At 50.5% G+C, this 17,954-nt stretch overlaps 1 protein-coding gene across 5 annotated transcripts in view; it reads left to right on the forward strand.

Annotated features, from left to right (window-relative positions):
- Positions 1-12,910, forward strand: part of LOC141981836 (uncharacterized) — a 31,399-nt gene extending 18,489 nt beyond the window's left edge. Inside the window, exons 5-7 of one of the 5 annotated variants that reach the window (XM_074943475.1) lie at positions 7,854-7,961; positions 8,684-8,767; positions 12,247-12,910. In XM_074943475.1, coding sequence (XP_074799576.1) covers positions 7,854-7,961; positions 8,684-8,767; positions 12,247-12,441 — 387 coding nt within the window. In that variant the 3' untranslated portion in view covers positions 12,442-12,910. The remainder of the gene's footprint in view (positions 1-7,853; positions 7,962-8,683; positions 8,768-12,246) is intronic. The other 4 variants (XM_074943471.1, XM_074943474.1, XM_074943470.1 and 1 more) reach the window with 4 other exon arrangements.
- Positions 12,911-17,954: the final 5,044 nt, after the last annotated feature.

Here is a 17,954-nt window from a genome sequence, read left to right on the forward strand (position 1 = left end):
AACAGAAGAGAGGAGAAGATCAGATAGTACCTGGGATTTGGCATCTCTACCCCCTGCTTAGCAAATGAGGTTCAATTTAAGGGAACCCCTCAATCATGCAGGCTAAGTACCGTTCTGCTGCCCTTTACTTGTACAATAAGGATAACCACATTTCATTATCCTTGCATTCAAGCTAATGTGAAAATTATCTCATACACAGGTTAAGGAAAGAGTGTCTATACATCTGGGTACAATGCCTAATTATACAAAGTTTGGTTTAAAAGTCATACAATACGTATAGTACATAATCTGCAATATCCCGAATTCAGGTTAATAAATTAATGATACAGTTTAGATATTAGCATCCAAATATTCAGGCACATCACTCATAAGAGATTATACTAAGCGGGATTTGTAACCCAGCACCAGCCAAAAGTGATCACTTTGGCAAAGCAGCTCCATCATGCTGCTCACTTTGGCAGAGTGGGCGTGTCTCTGCAAACACAGTCTGCTCCTGAAGTCTTTCCCCCCCAGCTCCTCACTGGATGTCCGGGGAGAAGTCATTCAGACCCTGCTCACACAGGTAGTAGGGGAAAGGTTGTGATCACCTTTCTGTTTGGAACAGATATTTATTCCTAACTTTTTCCTTCTTTCAAAATCCTCTCAGACTACACAGTCCCTTTTCCAGCAGCCTCCCCGCTGCTGGCTCTGTTAGCAGCAGATTGTGACCTGACAGTTTCAATTCACTCGAGCATAAAAACTAACCTGGGGCAAGTGCCCAGTTCCTGAGGTGCCAGTCTTGGGTTTGGACACCCTGGAGGCCCTCAAAGTGCTGCTGAGAGGGCATGTGATGGGGAGGGGCAGTGTAAGCCTGTCTGATTTTTTATTTTTCTTCTCCCTCACAATACAATCATAGAATATTAGGGTTGGAAGTGACCTCAGGAGGTATCTAGTCCAACTCCCTGCTCAAAGCAGGGCCAACCCCAACTAAATCATCCCAGCCAGGGCTTTGTTACGCCTGACCTTAAAAACCTCTAAGGATGGAGATTCCACCACCTCTCTAGGTAACCCATTCCAGTGCTTCACCACCCTCCTAGTGAAATAGTTTTTCCTTATATCCAATCTAGACCTCCCCCACTGCAACTTGAGACCATTACTCCTTGTTCTGTCATCTGCTACCACTGAGAACAGCCGAGCTCCATCCTCTTTGGAACCCCCTTTCAGGTAGTTGAACGCTGCTATCAAATCCCCCCTCACTCTTCGCTTCTGCAGACTAAATAACCCCAGTTCCCTCAGCCTCGCCTCATAAATCCTGGGCCCCAGCCCCCTGATCATTTTTGTTGCCCTCCTCTGGACTCTCTCCAATTTGTCCACATCCTTTTTGTACTGGGGGGCCCAAAACTGGACGCAATACTCCAGATGTGGCCTTAACAGTGCTGAATAGAGGGGAATAATCACTTCCCTTGAACTGCTGGGAATGCTCCTGCTAATGCAGCCCAATATGCCGTTAGCCTTCTTGGCAACAAGGGCACACTGCTGACTCCTATCCAGCTTCTCGTCCACTGTAATCCCCAGGTCCTTTTCTGCAGAACTGCCACTTAGCCAGTTGGTCCCCAGCCTGTAGCGGTGCATGGGATTCTTCCGTCCTCAGTGCAGAACTCTGCACTTGTCCTTGTTGAACCTCATCAGATTTCTTTTGGCCCAATCTTCCAATTTGTCGAGGTCACTCTGGACCCTATCCCTACCCTCCAGCGTATCTACCTCTCCCCTCAGCTTAGTGTCATCCGCGAACTTGCTGAGGGTGCAATCCACGCCATCCTCCAGATCATTAATGAATATGTTGAACAAAACCGACCCCTGGGGCACTCCGCTTGATACCGGCTGCCAACTAGACATCGAGCGGTTGATCACTACCCATTGAGCCTGATGATGTAGCCAGCTTTCTATCCAACTTATAGTCCCTTCATTCAATCCATACTTCTTTACCTTGCTGGCAAGAATACTGTGGGAGACCGTATCAAAAGCTTTGCTAAAGTCAAGATATCACATCCACCGCTTTCCCTATATCCACAGAGCCAGTTATCTCATCATTGAAGGCAATCAGGTTGGTCAGGCATGACTTGCCCTTGGTGAATCCATGTTGTCTGTTCCTGATCATCTTCCTCTCCTCCAAGTGCTTCAAAATGGTTTCCTTGAGGACCTGCTCCATGATTTTGCCGGGGACTGAGGTGAGGCTGATTGGTCTGTAGTTCCCCAGGTTCTCCTTCTTCCCTTTTTTAAAGATGGGCACTATATTTGCCTTCTTCCAATCATCCGGGACCTTCCCCGATCACCATGAGTTTTCAAAGATAGTGGCCAATGGCTCTGCAATCACATGGGCCAATTCCCTCAGCACCCTTGGGTGCATTGCATCCGGCCCCACCAGCTGCTGTTTCTTCACTCCTCCTCCAACTACCTCTCTCCACCTTCCCCTATTAGCTTCTCTCCCTGTGCCCATTTGGACCTTTGTGAAGCCTCTCCCACAGTGTTTTCCCCAGGAATTGAAATGGAGGTGGTGGTGTTCGAATATACAGGGGGAGGGGGGATGGCTGATGTGGAGTGAGACCGTGAGGTTGAAGGTGGGCTGTATGGCACTGTATGGGACTCACCACCGCAGCGCCTCCCACTGGCAAATCTGGGAATTAGCTCTATCCTCTGTGGGGCACCCTCTGCCGGTGGTGTCCCGTTTGTCATCTGCTCCCTGTCATCTGCTTTGGTATCCAGACCCGCATTGCTCCCTGCTCAAGATGTCCACTTCTAGTCACCACCCTCCGACAGTGCCCCTTAATCCATCCTCACCCCCCTTCCGGGGTGTGTGTGTGTGTGGTTAACAGCAGTCTTTCCAGTTCGCTCCTGCCGCAGTGGCCAACCACAACCCCCAAAGGTCTAGGGCTGGCTGCAGTCTATCACAGCCACTCTTCCACAGCCAGGTGCTGTACAAGGGCAAAGTGGCGGGGGGGACCCAGGCCCACCCACTATTCTAGGTCTCAACCCAGGGACCCTCTAGTGGCAGCCTCTCCGCCCTCCTTCTCTCCCCTCATCTATCCGTCCTCCCTGGGTCACTTCCCCTCTGACCCCTTGCACCGTCTAGGCCCTTCTGGTCAGGGCCCGCAATCTGACAGGTATCAGGCTGGAGCTGAGCTGAGCTGAGCTGAGCTGAGCTGTGCTCTGCTCTGCTCTGCTCTGCTCTGCTCTGCTCTGCTCTGCTCTGCTCTGCTCTGCTCTGCTCTGCTCTGCTCTGCTCTGCTCTGCTCTGCTCTGCTCCTTAGCTCAGGAGACAGCCCTTCCCCTCTGAAGGTCTGAGAGAGACTGACTGCTTTGGTCCTGGGCAGCCTTTATATAGGGCCTAGCCTGGTCCTGATTGGCTGACTCTTTCCCTGCTCTGATTGGCTCTCCCCAGGCCTTCGCTGATTGGCTGCAGGTCTGCACAGCCTCTCAGGCCTGGTTCAGCCCTTTTTCTCAGGGGGTGGGGCACCGCCCCACCACAGGCACCATAATAAAAACTGAAAAATGTTTCATGACAATTTTGTTAGATTTAACTCATGTTTTTAAATCATCACACAAATTAAAGTTGGCTATACAAGCCTACTATGAAGCTCTATATCTACATCTTTCTGGTTGTTATTTTGCACAACACTGTTAATGAACTTCTCGAATGCAGTGCATTCATTTTTGGTAGCTTCTCATGTGTCCGTTACTTCCAGTCCTTCATGATATGCTCATGATCAGGCAGAAGGCGACTTCTTTCAGAACACAAAATTCTATTCAATGAGGAAAAAGAATGCTTAACTGTAGCTCTTGTGACTGGGAGTAGCAAGAGATGAATTTCTACTTCTTTCAGCCCAGGAAACTTAGCACAAAAATTGGGTCGAACCATTAGTGATGATAAAGAAGAAGTTAAAGTTAAATCTTCATTAGTTCATCGTATGATATTCCACTGTGTTTTCAAAATTTTCTATTCTGTCCTGATCACATAGCAGCCCTATTGCTGGTAGTGCCTCACTCCACTCAACTGTCGGTGTTTTATAAGACAGGCGTCTGTAAAAGTTACGTGGAGGTTGAGTAGAATCCAGCAATTGTTACTGTAGATTTGTAAGAATCAAGTCTGTGTACTTTTTCAGCTGGCTTAACAAACACTTCTTGTCCTCTTCATTTAAGGAGTCAGTATAAGTGCCTTCATTAGTCAGCTTCTGGACTGAAGTCTTTGTTTCTTCCAGTACCTTTTCAATGGATATCTCTCTGATTGATCCAAGGGTAGCTTTTGTTGCTGGACAAAGATCTACTACTGTTGTAGCAGATGCCTGGATGACATTTTGAATGACAAGTGGTTTCAACAGTAGACTTACAAGAGAGAGAATGGCGATAGTCTTCTCTGGACTTAGTAACAAAAGTAGTCCACCAGCCTCACTACTTAGATCTGTCCCATCTTGCTGGATACTTTCCAAAGCCAGTAATAATAGTTACAGTAATTTTAAGACAACAGCCAAGAATCACTCATGAGAAAGCCAGCAGGTTTTCCCAGGTTGGACTAATTTGAACTTCAGACCCAGTGTATCTTCTATTTGTTTCCAAGATGTTCAGTCCTTTTGGACTCTTGCTGAAAAAAGAGTATAACAAAGCCATTAAATTTATGGCTTTTTAATGTCTTTTGAAGATTCTTCAGCTTGTACTAACGCTAGCTGGAGTAGATGGCCTCTGCAGTGTGTATAGGAGAGATTAGAGTTACACTTTTCTCTGAGCAAAGCTTGTACTCCACTATGTCTTCCAGAGACGTTTGCAGCTCCATCAAATGCACAAGCAGCCATCTGTTTGGGGTTCAATTTACAAGCATTTAACCCTTCTAAGATGTCACAGATGCAGCCGATGTGTCTTCTATAACCTGAACATCTAGAATGCACCTAGTGGCCTATCATGGGCATCAGGATAACATACACACTGACTTAATACTTGATGCCTAGTTGCATTGGTGCATTCATCAGCCATGCATGCACATATTTTGAATGCGGTGAGAGAGTTCTTCACTTTTTCAACTGCTGAGTCTTTCACTGTTGCACCACATGCTTCAAGAGAGTCAGCTGAGTTTTTCCCCAGAAAGACAGTGAGCATTTGCTGGTCTTGTTCGAAACTAGTGTCCAACTTCAGGATTAACAAGTGACAATGCACTTAACATTGGCCTCCAGTTTGTAGTGTGTGGTATCTCTTGCTTAAAGAGAAAGTATGATGCAATAGCCATGTTGGTTCACATAAACTGAGTTGTGTCTCCAGTATTCTTAACAGCCTCCATTAAATTCTTCTAAAATTGGCTTTGACAGTGACGGACTTATAAGGCTTTCTGCATGTTGGTGCAGTCCAGAGGCTTGGTGTTTTGCAGCCTTTTCACATAGGTTGTCAGTATTGGCTTAGCTGATCAGTCTGGCAAACGAGGCTCCTCCACTTTTATTATATAAATCCATGATATGCCCACATCTTGAATACTACGTGCAGTTCTGGTCACCCCATCTCAAAAAAGAGATATTGGAATTGGAAAAGGTTCAGAGAAGGGCAACAAAAACGAACAGGGGTATGGAACAGATTCCATATGAGGAGAGATTAAAATGACTGGAACTGTTCAGCTTGGAAAAGAGACGACTAAGAGGGGATATGATAGAGGCTTATAAAATCTTGACTGGTGTGGAGAAAGTGAATGAGGAAGTGTTATTTACCCCTTCACGTAACACAAGAACCAGGGGTCACCCAATGAAGTTAATAGGCAGCAAGTTTAAAACAAACAAAAGGAAGTATTTCTTCACACAACACACAGTCACCCATGGAACTCCTTGCCAGAGGATGTTGTGAAGGCCAGAATTATAACAGGGTTAAAAAAAGAACTAGATAAGTTCATGGAGGATAGGTCCATCAATGGCTATTAGCCAGGATGGGCTGGCTTGCAACACCATGCTCCTAGTGTCCCTAGCCTCTGTTTGTCAGAAGCTGGGAGTGGATGACAGGGGATGGATCATTTGATGATTCCCTGTTCTGTTCATTCCCTCCGACACACCTGAAATAGCTACCTTTGGAAGACAGGATACTGGGGTAGATGGACCATTGGTCTGACCCAATATGGCCGTTCTTACATAAAAATTAATTATTATAATAAAAAAGTTTAGTACAGAAACTCCCCAAGATAATGACCTCTTGAGATAGCGATGATGTGAGATAACGACCTGGGCAAATGCATCCGATGAAGTGAGCTGTAGCTCACGAAAGCTCATGCTCAAATAAACTGGTTAGTCTCTAAGGTGCCACAAGTACTCCTTTTCTTTTTTCTTTTTACGAATACAGACTAACACGGCTGTTACTCTGAAACCTGGGCAAATAATGCATTTTAAAAATATTGGCCTACTAGGAAACGTATATTTTTATAAGTTTCCCAGTCACAAATCTAGCATTCTGGAGTGAAATCACTAACACATAGTCCAATAAACAAATGCTCTGGCTGCTGTTGTTTGTCGTGCCACTGTTCACTCTATCGCTCCGTCCCCAATGGCCCTGCACTGTCACCTTCTGCTGCCACCTGCCACTGTGACCTCTGCGAGTCGGTCTCTGGAGGTTCCTCCAGCCCTCGGTGATTTCAGCTCTCAGTGGGGGAACCTCGCTGCTGTGCAGGCTGGGCCGTCGCTTCCACAGAAACGCTGTCCCGCAGCCGGTCTGAGCACTTAGACCTGATTCTCAGCGATTTCAGCTCTAGTGGTCACTTAACAAACCAAAAGACTCTCTGTGGAGCCTAACTAGTTCTCTTTCCCTCTAAACAGGAGAGGGGGGCAGGTCAGATAGTGCCTGTGACTCTTAGGCAGGGCCCACCCCACCAAGCAAAACCCCTGTCCCCACCCTCTGTCTCTCCACTGGGATCTGGCATCCAACCCCCCTGCTTGGGGAGTGCCGTTTGGCTGAGGGTGACTGGGGCTTAGTTTGTAAGGAAAGAAGTGCCGGGGCTCACGCAAGTTTGTTACTTTCACAACTGATGTGACAAGCCCAGAGGTCCCCGGTCTCTGAATGGCTGAGTCTGGAGGTGCCGGGGCTCAGCCCTGGCACAAATTAAGCACAGAGGGAGACCCCCTCATTCAGTCAGGCTAAGCCCAGTTCTGCTGCCCTTTACTCCTACAATGAGGAGAACAACATTTCATGACCCCCACATTTAATACTTCAGTGATTTGTAACCCAACACCAGCCAAAACTGATCCCTTGGGCAACACAGCTCTGTCTGCTGGATACCTCGGCAGAGTAGGTGAGTTCATGTCAATACAGTCTGGTCCTGAAGCCTTCCCCCCACCCCGGCTCATCACGAGCTGCCAGGGCAGAGCTCAGTCAGACCTGGCCTACAAATCATAATTTGAAAGGATAAGGTAGGCCAACATCGCCGACACCAATGTGCCGACATTGCCATAAATAACAGCAGCTCTCTGAGGAAGCTAGTCTCTGTTCAGACTTTTCAAACCCATTCTGCTTTCTCAGGTACAAGTATTTTATCAGACACTGTATATTCTTTTAAAGTGTGTATTCATGTTTCAATTTCAATTTAATTTCCAATCGACGACTAAATTGGCAACACTGCATGTAACTGCAGGGGTGCTGGGGAAATTCGGGGGCGGGGGGGAAGTGTACACCCCCCCAGGGGAGGTCTGGGGAAATCCCTGCTCTCCCACGTGAGCTAAAGGAGACCTTCAGTGGCTGTCTACAGTCATAGGAGCTTTATCCCCTCTGTAGACTGTGCCCAGCCAGCAGAGGTTGACATTCACCCCTCTCCCGCCCAGCTCCTGCCTTGCAGCAGGTTCCTGATGCGCTGCTCTCTCCTGCAGGACAACCATCAACAAGGGAGAGTTAAGAGGGAAGGCAGGAAACCGCAGCAAGCCAGACCCACAAGGAAACCAACTTGGAGACCTGGCTCTGGGTCCATCATAGGCTGGGTACAGTAAGAGGCGAAGAGGGTGGAAGCCATGAACTCCAGATTAACTAATGGGCAACAAAAGCCTGTCCTTTAATCAATGGGGCACAAGGGGGGCCGATGTGCTGGCTGCTCTTGGGAGGCCGCGTCAGCCAGGGCGCAGCCAGAGCGCATGCTCTGGGAGAGGGGAGGGGACTGAACGAGGGGAAATGCTGGCCCAGAAAGAACAGGCCGGGGAGAACTCCATGCTCCACAGCCATGGAGCAAACCCGCCTCCTCCTGATCCTTCATGGCGGAATGGAAGCTGCAGGAGCTGGGCACGGCGCTGAGACCCCTGCGTGGCTGTGACAGCAGGGGGAGAAGCCTCCCTCCAGGGGTGTGTCTCCGCTGGATGGTGCGGTGTAGGTGGCGGCTCAGGCTAGCCCTCCGCATCCAAGCCCACCCCCAGCCCCCGGGCCTGAGCTGCCACCCTCGCTGCTACGGCCACGCTGCTATTTTTAGTGCATTTTCCAGAGCGGAGCTAGCGCGAGTCTGTCTCCCCAGCTGTAGCATGGACAGACCCTTAGATCCCCAGCGAATCCACCAGGGCCCTCGCGGGCCGGCCCCAGTGCAGCCCAGGGACGATGACTCACCGTGCTGCAGGGGCAGCAGGGCGCTAACCGCTTGCATGCATCCCCCCGGCCTCACCCCATAAGCCCCAGCCTCCCAGTGACTCGCCCCTAACCCTCTCCTCTCCTCCTGCAGAGCCCTCCTGAGGAAGTCAAAGACAAGCTCACCGCCCCCAAGCTCCCCTGTCCCAGCTGCCATGGTTCTGTAGCCCCCGGCCAGGTGAGAGGTAGCCTCAGGGGGGAACAGCACGAGGCAACCCAGGGGCTCCAGGGAGGGCAGGACTCTGAGCCAGGGACGCCTTCCAGCTCTGTTCCTCTTCCTGTCAAACACAGTGAAACCTGCCACAGTTGGGTCAGGGAATGATGGGACAGGAGGGGGAGGGCATAGTGAAGGGGGAGACGGTACCTGCTGATGCCCCTCTCCATAGAGGCTCTGAAAGTCCCGTCACAGCCCCCACCTCCGGCTGGGACTCTCGGGGAGATGCCCTGATGGGAGGGCTCTGGGGAAACATGCGGCAGAGCCGAGATTGCTCTGCTGTCCCTGGCCACCTATCACAGAACCACCTGCTGCTGAGAGACAGCGACCGAATCTCTGGATGGCAAGGAGGGCTTGGCTCAGTCCTGCCCTGCTCAGTCAGGGCTGAAGGGAATGCTTCCCTGCCCAATAGCTGCTGGTGCTGTCTGGGCTCTAAGCACGTTACAGACAGTAATGAGTGAGTCCTCCCAGCCCCCCTGCAGGAGGTGGGTCAGTATTATCGCCATTAGACAGATGGGGAAACTGAGGCATGGAGAGGTTAACGGTCACATGGTGAGTCCATGATGGAGCCAAGATTAGAAGTCAGGAGTGCCTGGTTCCTCAGCCATCGGTTGCTTGTCAGAGCACCCCACCCCCCACTCTGCTCCTCTGCCTGAAGGGCGGTGGTTGTGTGTGCCAGGCCCTGGCTAGCTCCTCTGGGATCCCTCGCCACCCTGTCCTATGGTGGCAAGGAGCAGCGGGCGGAGAGGACGCTGTAGGTGACCCATCTGTATGTAAGGGAGCAGTATGACTGCTCAGAGCTCCGGTACGAAACTGTGGAAAAACCTGAGTGTCTCTGGATTAAGTTTAGAAGTGTGTGCAACAAGAGAGTGATGTAGTGGTGGGAGTCTGCTATAGACCACCGGACCAGGGGGATGAGGTGGATGAGGCTTTCTTCCGGCAACTCACGGAAGCTACTAGATCGCATGCCCTGATTCTCATGGGTGACTTTAATTTTCCTGATATCTGCTGGGAGAGCAATACAGCGGTGCATAGACAATCCAGGAAGTTTTTGGAAAGCGTAGGGGACAATTTCCTGGCGCAAGTGCTAGGGGAGCCAACTAGGGGGGGTGCTTTTCTTGACCTGCTGCTCACAAACCGGGTAGAATTAGTGGGGGAAGCAAAAGTGGATGGGAATCTGGGAGGCAGTGACCATGAGTTGGTTGAGTTCAGGATCCTGACGCAGGGAAGAAAGGTAAGCAGCAGGATACGGACCCTGGACTTCAGGAAAGCAGACTTCGACTCCCTCAGGGAACGGATGGGTAGGATCCCCTGGGGGACTATCATGAAGGGGAAGGGAGTCCAGGAGAGCTGGCTGTATTTCAAGGAATCCCTGTTGAGGTTACAGGGACAAACCATCCCGATGAGTCGAAAGAATAGTAAACATGGCAAGCGACCAGCTTGGCTTAATGGTGAAATCCTAGCGGATCTTAAACATAAAAAAGAAGCTTACAAGAAGTGGAAGGTTGGACATATGACCAGGGAAGAGTATAAAAATATTGCTTGGGCATGTAGGAAAGATATAAGGAGGGCCAAATCGCACCTGGAGCTGCAGCTAGCAAGAGATGTCAAGAGTAACAAGAAGGGTTTCTTCAGGTATGTTGGCAACAAGAAGAAAGCCAAGGAAAGTGTAGGCCCCTTACTGAATGAGGGAGGCAACCTAGTGACAGAGGATGTGGAAAAAGCTAATGTACTCAATGCTTTTTTTTGCCTCTGTTTTCACTAACAAGGTCAGCTCCCAGACTGCTGCGCTGGGCATCACAGAATGGGGAAGAGATGGCCAGCCCTCTGTGGAGATAGAGGTGGTTAGGGACTATTTAGAAAAGCTGGACGTGCACAAGTCCATGGGGCCGGACGAGTTACATCCGAGAGTGCTGAAGGAATTGGCGGCTGTGATTGCAGAGCCCTTGGCCATTATCTTTGAAAACTCGTGGCGAACGGGGGAAGTCCCGGATGACTGGAAAAAGGCTAATGTAGTGCCAATCTTTAAAAAAGGGAAGAAGGAGGATCCTGGGAACTACAGGCCAGTCAGCCTCACCTCAGTCCCTGGAAAAATCATGGAGCAGGTCCTCAAAGAATCAATCCTGAAGCACTTACATGAGAGGAAAGTGATCAGGAACAGTCAGCATGGATTCACCAAGGGAAGGTCATGCCTGACTAATCTAATCGCCTTTTATGATGAGATTACTGGTTCTGTGGATGAAGGGAAAGCAGTGGATGTATTGTTTCTTGACTTTAGCAAAGCTTTTGACACGGTCTCCCACAGTATTCTTGTCAGCAAGTTAAGGAAGTATGGGCTAGATGAATGCACTATAAGGTGGGTAGAAAGCTGGCTAGATTGTCGGGCTCAACGGGTAGTGATCAATGGCTCCATGTCTAGTTGGCAGCCAGTGTCAAGTGGAGTGCCCCAGGGGTCGGTCCTGGGGCCGGTTTTGTTCAATATCTTCATAAATGATCTGGAGGATGGTGTGGATTGCACTCTCAGCAAATTTGCAGATGATACTAAACTGGGAGGAGTGGTAGATACGCTGGAGGGGAGGGATAGGATACAGAAGGACCTAGACAAATTGGAGGATTGGGCCAAAAGAAATCTGATGAGGTTCAATAAGGATAAGTGCAGGGTCCTGCACTTAGGATGGAAGAATCCAATGCACCGCTACAGACTAGGGACCGAATGGCTAGGCAGCAGTTCTGCGGAAAAGGACCTAGGGGTGACAGTGGACGAGAAGCTGGATATGAGTCAACAGTGTGCCCTTGTTGCCAAGAAGGCCAATGGCATTTTGGGATGTATAAGTAGGGGCATAGCGAGCAGATCGAGGGATGTGATCGTTCCCCTCTATTCGACACTGGTGAGGCCTCATCTGGAGTACTGTGTCCAGTTTTGGGCCCCACACTACAAGAAGGATGTGGATAAATTGGAGAGAGTCCAGCGAAGGGCAACAAAAATGATTAGGGGTCTAGAGCACATGACTTATGAAGAGAGGCTGAGGGAGCTGGGATTGTTTAGTCTGCAGAAGAGAAGAATGAGGGGGGATTTGATAGCTGCTTTCAACTACCTGAAAGGGGGTTCCAAAGAGGATGGCTCTAGACTGTTCTCAATGGTAGCAGATGACAGAACGAGGAGTAATGGTCTCAAGTTGCAATGGGGGAGGTTTAGATTGGATATTAGGAAAAACTTTTTCACTAAGAGGGTGGTGAAACACTGGAATGCGTTACCTAGGGAGGTGGTAGAATCTCCTTCCTTAGAGGTTTTTAAGGTCAGGCTTGACAAAGCCCTGGCTGGGATGATTTAACTGGGAATTGGTCCTGCTTCGAGCAGGGGGTTGGACTAGATGACCTTCTGGGGTCCCTTCCAACCCTGATATTCTATGATTCTATGATTCTATGATCTCTGTCTCGTGCAGGAGGGGCGCTCTGCTGAGGGGATCCTGAGCCCCAGGCCCAGGAGAGAAGACGAAAGGCCCATGGCGGCAAAGCGTAAAGCCAAGCAGAGAGCAAGAGACGGGCTCTACTGTGCTGGCTGCTATTCCAGCCTCACGCTGCGGGACCAGCCTGCCCCCGTGAGAGAGGAGGCGGACGGAGCATCAAGCAGAGATTAGCTACTGCACCCACCTGAGGTGGAGTCCTTCCAGGCCTCACATCCCTTGTGTAGCTAGACAGCAGCCCACCCCTCCCCTCCACACCCCTGAGATCAGTTACACAGAATCTGGATCCCAACCCCCCTTCCCCCTCCAGCTGGCACAAACGCACCCTGCTTCTCCTGCTGCGGAGCTGGGATGGAACCAAGGCCCCTTTCTCTGAGTCCTGCAAACCCACAATCCCCACCCTCCCCTGCCTCGTTCCCAGGAATAGACAAGGGGAGCGCGGGCCGCACGGGGACCAGAACGGCCTGTCCCGTGGGGCCCTCCGGCCTCCCAAGGCGCTGTGCGGGGGCAGATAGATTTAAATGAAATTAAAGCTACATATAAAGGGCTGAATTCCCTGGGGTGTACGTGGGTCCAGCTCTGCTGCACTGAGTGGAACTGCGCCCCTTTATACCTGAGGGGAACGTGAGCCAAGAGTGCAAATAAACAAATACACTCGCTCTGCGTGACCTGTGCCTGTTGGTGGAGCTGGGACTCTCAAGCTACAGCCGCACGACTCTGCCCAGGGCTTCGCTGGCTCCTTTCCTCCACCTCATTTACTCCTGGTGTTGTCTGCTGAGGAGTGGGGGCCAGAGAGCCCCATGGTGCATGAGCCAATGGCGGGGGGGGTGGGGGGGTTCACACAGTAGCTTTAATTTACAGGTACATGCTGTGGAGACTACAGCTCCCAGCATGCAATGCTCCTCCTCGAGCCGCATGGCCTAGCTGAGCACCCTCGCACTCAGCATCACCATTCTGGTGGCCCCACAGCGGCATACACAGCGGGAGATTTGGTCTCACAGAGCCGCCAGGACAGCTGGCTCCAGGGCCTGGCTGTGCCATGGGGACTGCCCTCTGCTCTGATGCTGGCTCTGTGGTCAGGGCTGAGACATGCTGTTATCTGGTGCGGGTTCGGGGGGGAGGGGGGTGATTTGCAATGTCGCAGCACCTATTCTATGCCGAAAGAGAGGAATTTAATTAGCTCTTTAGTTACCTGAAAATCAAAAAGGTCTCCTGCAAAAAGTGGAAATGGACAAATTGTGAAGGAGGAGTACAAAAGAATAGTGCACGCAGGTAGGGACAAAATCAGAAAAGCAAAGGCACAAAATGAGTTACACCTAGCAGGGGAGATGAAAGGAACTCGAAGAGGTTCTATAAGTTCATTCACAGCAAGAGAAAGATAAAGGAAAGTTTAGACCCACTATTTAGTGGGGAGGGAGAGCCAGGGCCAGACGTGCTTAGTCTGCCTATTGGGTAATCCAGCCCTGGGGAGAGCTAGTAATGGATGACACCAAGAAGGCTGAACTGTTTAATGCCTATTTTGTTTCCGTCATCACTAAAAAGGTAAAGTGTGGCCAGATACTTAACACAATTAATATTAACAAGGAGGGGGAAGGAATGAAAACCAAAATAGCGAAAGAACAGGTGAAAGAATATTTAGCTAAATTAGATGTATTCAAGTCAGCAGGGCCTGATGAAATTCACCCTAGGGTATTTCAGGAACTAGCTGAAGCCGTCTTGGAACCATTAGCGATTATCTTTGACAACTCATGGAGGACAGGTGAGGTCCTAGAGAACTGGGTTCAAGTGGAGAAGGGGAAACATAGTCTCTCTTGTTAAAAGGGGGAACAAAGAGGACCTGGGGAATTCTAGACCAGGCAGCCTAACTTCAATATCTGGAAAGATACTGGAACAAATGATTAACCAATCAGCTTGTGAGCATCTGGAGGATAACAGGGTTACACAGAATAGCCAGCATGGATCTGTCAAGAACAAATCATGCCAGACCAACTGAATTTCCTTCTGTGACAGTGTTACTGGCCACGCGGCTGGGGGGACGCAGTAGATATGGTAGGTCGTGGTTTCAGAAAGAGGCTCTTACCTTCTGCTGGCAGGGCCTGTGTGGTGGTGAGGACTCTGTTAAAGGCCCTGTATCCTGCTGGTTCCTCTCCAAAGAGCTGAGCTGAGGATGACAAAGAGTGGACGGTGCAGAGCTGAGGCGGTGGCTTTGAGGTGACAGCACCGAGTGGCGCGAACACAAGCCCTGGTGGGGAGGTAGCTTGGGCTGAAGCTGCACAGAGCAGCAGCCTGCCCAAGGGACTCCAGTCCAGGCCCCCCACCCAGTCATTAAAGCTGAAACTACCCCAGCTGGGTCGGGTGGTAAAGCCCCTGGAGCTGCCCAGGCAACAGGGACCTGCCAGAGCCCTGGGGCTTCCCCACTGCAGGACGACAAGCTGTGAGTGGGGGAGCTGTGGGAGGGGAAGGGGCCAGGATGCACCAGCCGCTCACAACTCCCAGAGGAGGCCGGAAGCTGGAACTATTGTTAAGACGCCCCGGGGGGTGAAAGTCTGACCTAATATTGTAAATTCATTAATTGCTGGTTTCCCCAAATTTATTCTGTTCTCCCCCACCCCATTCTGCTCCCCAATCATATTCTCTTTGTTTAAACCCCTTGACTTGGTACCTGCAAATGGGGAAATTTTGGCCAGCCAGGGCACCCAGGGTGGGGTCTATAGTTTCCCAGATTTCCAGGTGGGGTCTCGCACTGGTGCTATTTCAGTTTTCAGAAGGAGCCCCTAGAAAATTGAACCTGGCCCCCGGACTTAAGATTCGCCATAGAACTGCCCTCTTTACCAATGGCTGCCGTCTTCCCCTGTTCTCAGCAGGGCAGAGGTACAGCACACACTGGAGCTCACTCCCCTTCCTGCACTGCCCCATCCGGGCAGCCACGCTCCCCAAGTGCCTTGAGGCTGCCTGACCACTGGCCCTCAATATTCCCTTTCCAAAGCAATTCGTTGAGTGAGATCTACTCCAAAGAGCAGGGAGGTGGGAAACGAGGGACAGGTGGGAGGTGGAAAGAGTATAGGGGATTGTCGGGGGTGCAGAAGGGAGGGGGATCTCCGGGGATGGATGCAGAGGAAAGTGAAGCACAGAAGGGAGATGGGATTTGGGGAGTGTGCACAGAGGAATGCAGAGAGGTAGAAGAGGCAGGTGGGAATGTGGAGGAAGGGGGCAGGGCGTAACTTGGGCGTACACTCCGGTTGCCTTGCATTGCTCCAGTGATGCAAAGCAGGTAACCGGGCAGCCTGCGTGCACTGTTCTGCACTGCTCCGGCATGGCACACCAGTGACTGTGGCCATAAAAGTTAAAAATTGAAATAAGAAAAGGAGTACTTGTGGCACCTTAGCGAATACAGACTAACTCGGCTGTTACTCTAAAAATTGAAATAAAATTACTTAAAAATGATCTCAGTAACAGAATAACATGGATGTTTCAAACTCCCCTTATCCCTAAAACTCAGTGAAATCCTGGGCGGAGGCTGTGTCTGAAGACAGTTTGTCGGAATTAATAGTTATTTTTGGCTGTTATTCTTCAGGACAGAAAGTTCTGCCTTCAGCAGGTAAGGATGCAAAATGTTCTACTCGAGGATTCCCCGTGGAACTGCCCTCTTTACCAATGGCTCCCGTCTTCATGCTGCAGCTCACTCCCCTTCCTGCACTTCCCCCTCAGGGTGGCCACTCGCCCCAAGTGTCACAGTATGACGAGCCCTTGAGGCTGCTGTTGACAGGTTATTAAGGCAAAAAGAGCTCTGTATGCGTGTGCTATCTACCTGCCTGCCGCTCCAATCAAAGGGTGATATGGCTGGTACAGCGCCTGGAGGCTGCTTCTCTCCGACCCTATGGACAAATACACTGAAACATTTCTCTGTTCCACATCATGATGTTCTTCAGGGCTGGTCTGCACTACAAAGGTAGGTCGAGTTAAGTTGCCTTCCATCGACCTATATGTGCATGTGTCTATACTCAGTCTGGTCTCTGGGCAGCACAAGTGCCTTATTATAGTGACACAGTAAAATCGCCTCCCTGAATGGCGTTGTGCTGCTCTGCAAAAAGAATTTGAAGAACTGCCAGCCAAAGGCTCAAAAACTAACAGCGAAGTTTTGTTTTCAGTACATCAGAAGCAGGAAGCCCGGCAAACAATCTGTGGGGACACTGGACAATCAAGGTGTGAAAGAAGCGCTCATGGAAGACAAGGCCTTTGAGGAGAAGCTGAGTGAATTCTTTGCATTGGTCTTCACTGCAGAGGATGTGAGGAAAATTCCTACACTTAAGCCATTCTTTTTAGGTGACAAATCTGAGGAACTGTCCCAGATTGAGGTATCGACAGTGGAGGTTTTAGAACAAATTGATAAATTAAACCATAATAAGTCACCAGGACCAGATGGGATTCACCCGAGAGTTCTGCAGGAACTCAAATGTGAAATTGCAGAAGTACTAACTGGGGTATGTAACCGATCACTTAAATCAGGTTCTGTACCAGATGACTGGAGGGTAGCTAACGTGACACTGTGACATACTGTATCCCATGTTACCCCCTGTACCCACATGTTCATCGCTGTTACAGGAGTACGGTGTGGTTTGTAAAAGGCATGCCTTGCATCGTCTGCGAGTAAACACCCTCAGGTGCCTGTCACGCTACCAAAGGCGCATTCAAGCGTCCTGCTGCACCTGCTGAGCCAGGAGCTGAATCTTCCCTGGGCGCTGTTGAGGTGGCCGGTGTACGGCTTCATGAGCCAGGGGCATAAGGGGGAGGCTGGATCACTACTGGCATTTCAACATCGCCAATGGTAACCTGCCATTTGAGAAAGAAAGTCCCTGCTTGCAGCTTTCTGAACAGTCCTGTGTTCTTAGAGATGTGAGTGTCATTCACCTTCCCTGACCAGCCCGCACTGATGTCAGTGAAGTGTCCCTGGTGATCCACCAGTGCTTGCATAACCATGGAGAAGCAGCCCTCGCTGTTGATGTGCACTTTGGCAAGGTGGACTGAGGCCAAACTGGGGATATACGTGCCATCTGTTGCTCCACCACAGTTCAGGAACCCCACTGCTGCAAATCCTGCTCATTGCCGAGAGTCACTGTCCTGCATAGCAGGAGATGGTTAATGGCCCCGCACACTGGCATGACAACAGCTCCCACTGTGGATTTTCCAACTTCAAACTGATGTCCCACTGAGCAGTAGCAATCTGGCATTGCAAGCTTCCAGTGTGATCGCTGCTCACTTCTCCATTGTCAGTACAGCTTTCACTCTGGTGTCGCTGCCTGGAGGGCTGGGGGGAGCTCAGTGCACGGATCCGGGAGTGTGGCCTTCACCTTGTGCATCCAAAAGTCCTGCAGCCCCTGCTAGTCTTCCCAATCCTGCATTACAACGTGACCCCACCCGTCAGTGCTTGTTTCATGGGCCCAGAAGCAGCACTCGAATGTCTGCAGCTGCTCCGTGAATGCCACTAACAACCTTGAATTGGTTCTCGCTGTGTCCCTCGGCAAACTGTCCTCCAGGAAATCACTATGTCCCCAGTTGTTGCTGTTCTTCCTGCAAGTCTGAAAATACTGGTGGATGGTTCACCCTGAGCTTGCAGTGCTCATGACAATAGTGCGGCGCTTGGCACGCTCCACGCTTCCGTCCGAGACGGCAGGCACTGCAAAGTGCCA

Source organism: Natator depressus, chromosome 2 (genome assembly GCF_965152275.1).
Source record: "Natator depressus isolate rNatDep1 chromosome 2, rNatDep2.hap1, whole genome shotgun sequence".
Taxonomy (NCBI): Eukaryota; Metazoa; Chordata; order Testudines; family Cheloniidae; genus Natator; species Natator depressus.